The sequence below is a fragment of the Cetorhinus maximus genome, chromosome 12, assembly GCF_964194155.1.
Source record: "Cetorhinus maximus chromosome 12, sCetMax3.hap1.1, whole genome shotgun sequence".
NCBI lineage: Eukaryota > Metazoa > Chordata > Chondrichthyes > Lamniformes > Cetorhinidae > Cetorhinus > Cetorhinus maximus.
Genome location: NC_135890.1, coordinates 95,033,820 through 95,036,234, shown reverse-complemented (window position 1 = coordinate 95,036,234; position 2,415 = coordinate 95,033,820). Strand labels below are relative to the sequence as shown.

At 39.8% G+C, this 2,415-nt stretch overlaps 1 protein-coding gene across 1 annotated transcript; it reads left to right on the top strand.

The window, feature by feature from the left end:
- The first annotated feature begins 621 nt into the window (after positions 1 to 621).
- On the top strand, positions 622 to 1,776 carry LOC144687122 (hydroxycarboxylic acid receptor 1-like). Its single transcript, XM_078552875.1, has one exon. It carries the CDS (start codon positions 665 to 667, stop codon positions 1,715 to 1,717), a length of 1,053 nt encoding a protein of 350 aa, XP_078409001.1. The 5' UTR covers positions 622 to 664; the 3' UTR covers positions 1,718 to 1,776.
- Positions 1,777 to 2,415: the final 639 nt, after the last annotated feature.

Here is a 2,415-nt window from a genome sequence, read left to right as displayed (position 1 = left end):
TAGTGATCAGGAGCTGTAAAACATCAGATTAAGTTAACAGTATAGAAACTTTCTTCGCAAGGAAAGGGTAAATGTACTCAGTACAAAATACAATGGACATATAAGGGGTGAAACTGGTCAATGGTAACATTGTGAAACAAGCTTCCAGTGTCAGCTCATTTTTCACCAGGCTAGTTTTTATTTCCCATTGATTTGGAAAATATTGCCAAAATGTTTAATTTTACACCAATTGCACACGACAATGAGACCAGATAACGGGTCTCCAAAATGAGTATGAGTTATTGTTCTGTGAACTTCGGTAGATAAGAAATCGGTAACAGTGAAAAATCGGTTGTCGATTCACTGTCAGCTCATTTTGAAGTGCCCACATGGAACGATTTCATTTCCTGACAGTTCTATGTTCAATGTTCTGCAAAGTCGGTATTTTAACAGTCATTTTGAAAGCCTAAATGTATTTTAGTAGGGATGAGTGACATAATTAAAATTTTCTAGGAGTTTTGCTGGTAACTTTGTAATCTAACTCTTTTAATATTCTGCCTTTATTAGAGCACCGCCCACAGTCCATGATGTAGTGTGGGAGAACTGTATATAAAGTTGTGCATCATTCACTAAATTAACTAATTTCTGTGGCTGTGTGACTGAGTTTACTGCAATACTGCCGACAATGGACAACGGGAACCAGCCGTGTGTTTTTGAGAAAGATGTTAATTCATCCTACAATCCACCCATAATTATTATAACTTGCATCCTCGGATTCATTGGAAATGCGATTGCTTTATGGATCTTCAGTTTTCATGTTAAATGCTGGAAACCAAACACAGTTTATTCACTGAATCTGGCGATTGCAGACACCCTGTTAATCAGCTGTTTACCATTTCGAGCAGATTACTTTTTACGGGGGAAGAACTGGATCTTTGGTGATGTTCCTTGTCGCCTGAAGGTTTTTTTGATCTCCTTAAACCGGGTTGGGAGCATCGTGTTTCTGACAGTTATGGCGATTGATCGCTATTTTAAAGTGGTCCAGCCTCACCACCGAGTGAACAAGATACGTACAAGCAGTGCAGTGAAGTTAGCAGGCATCTTGTGGATTCTGGCAATGATAGCTTGTTGCCACCTTTTAGCAGAGTCTCACAGCTTCCCGCACAACAATCTGACATACTGTGAGCCCTTTGACATGTCCCAGCCTCTAATTCTGAAAACAATTTGGACCTATGTTCTTTTTATCTTTTTCATGTTTGCTTTTCCAGCTTCAGTTATCCTGTTCTCCACGACGAGCATCATCTGGAAGTTAAAGCGGATGGAAAGTGAATCGAGGGGTAAATATAAGCGAGCGGTAAAGCTTGTGATAGCTGTGGCAGCAGTTTTTGTACTTTGTTTCTTGCTCACAAACATTGCTATAATCGCTGTTTTAATTACAAAGCTAAAAGTCGCTGAAGACTGCAAGTCATATGAAACAGCTGTTCATGTCTTTTATAATACACTGTTTATGACATATCTGAACGCTGTGCTGGATCCAGTTATTTACTACTTTTCAAGCTCGACATTTAAAGCTTCTTTGATGAAAGCACTTGCACCTCTTAATTTAAACTGTTTCGGATCGGCAAGTCGTCGTTCGTCGCAACAAAGAGAACACAAGAGAGAAATGGTTGTGGGTCAAATTCCAGAAAGATACCGGACCGTAATGCCTGTGATCAATCCCAATCTGACCTTACATTGACTGCAACATCTAACTGTTAATTGTCAGCTTGTGTAATTAAAGTATAGCCTGTGAATAAGTGCTAAAATCAGAGGATTTTGTTGAAAATAAGAGGATTTTGTGACATTTTAAAAGTAGTTAACTGTTTCTATCAAATACCTGCTAAAATAAACTGCAATTTTTAAAATCAAGTTATCCACATGCCAAATAGTTATTCCATTACTCTATAGAATTAAAATGATTATACAAGGTTTTCAGGTCATGCTAAGTAGTGGTCAATGTAAGGTCAGACAGCACTTGTAAGGAGACAGTTTTGTAAAACTGAGTAAGTCTCCCACAAGGATAGGGATGTTGTCCATTTTCTGGCAGATGAGATTTGTTCATGTTATTTACAAGGTGACAGGAATCAGTGGGGAAAGAGGAAAGGCTTGACTTTAGTGGCGTATGGGAGGCTGGTGTTGATTTAGAAATGTCCGACTCTGCCTGGGGCCTTGCCCTGTCTGAGCTGTATGAGGTGTTGGTTGCCAATTCTCCCAGGGAGCAGGGAAAAGATACATATCTCAATGGTGGAACAGCCTGACCCCTGCTCTTTAAATGTGGACAAAAGACTCTCGGGACATATATTGATCAGAATGTTTGTTACTGAGGCCACTTCTGGATCAGGAACATTACGAAATACGCCCATTTCAGCCGCACCCCACTCCACCCAGCACCAACAT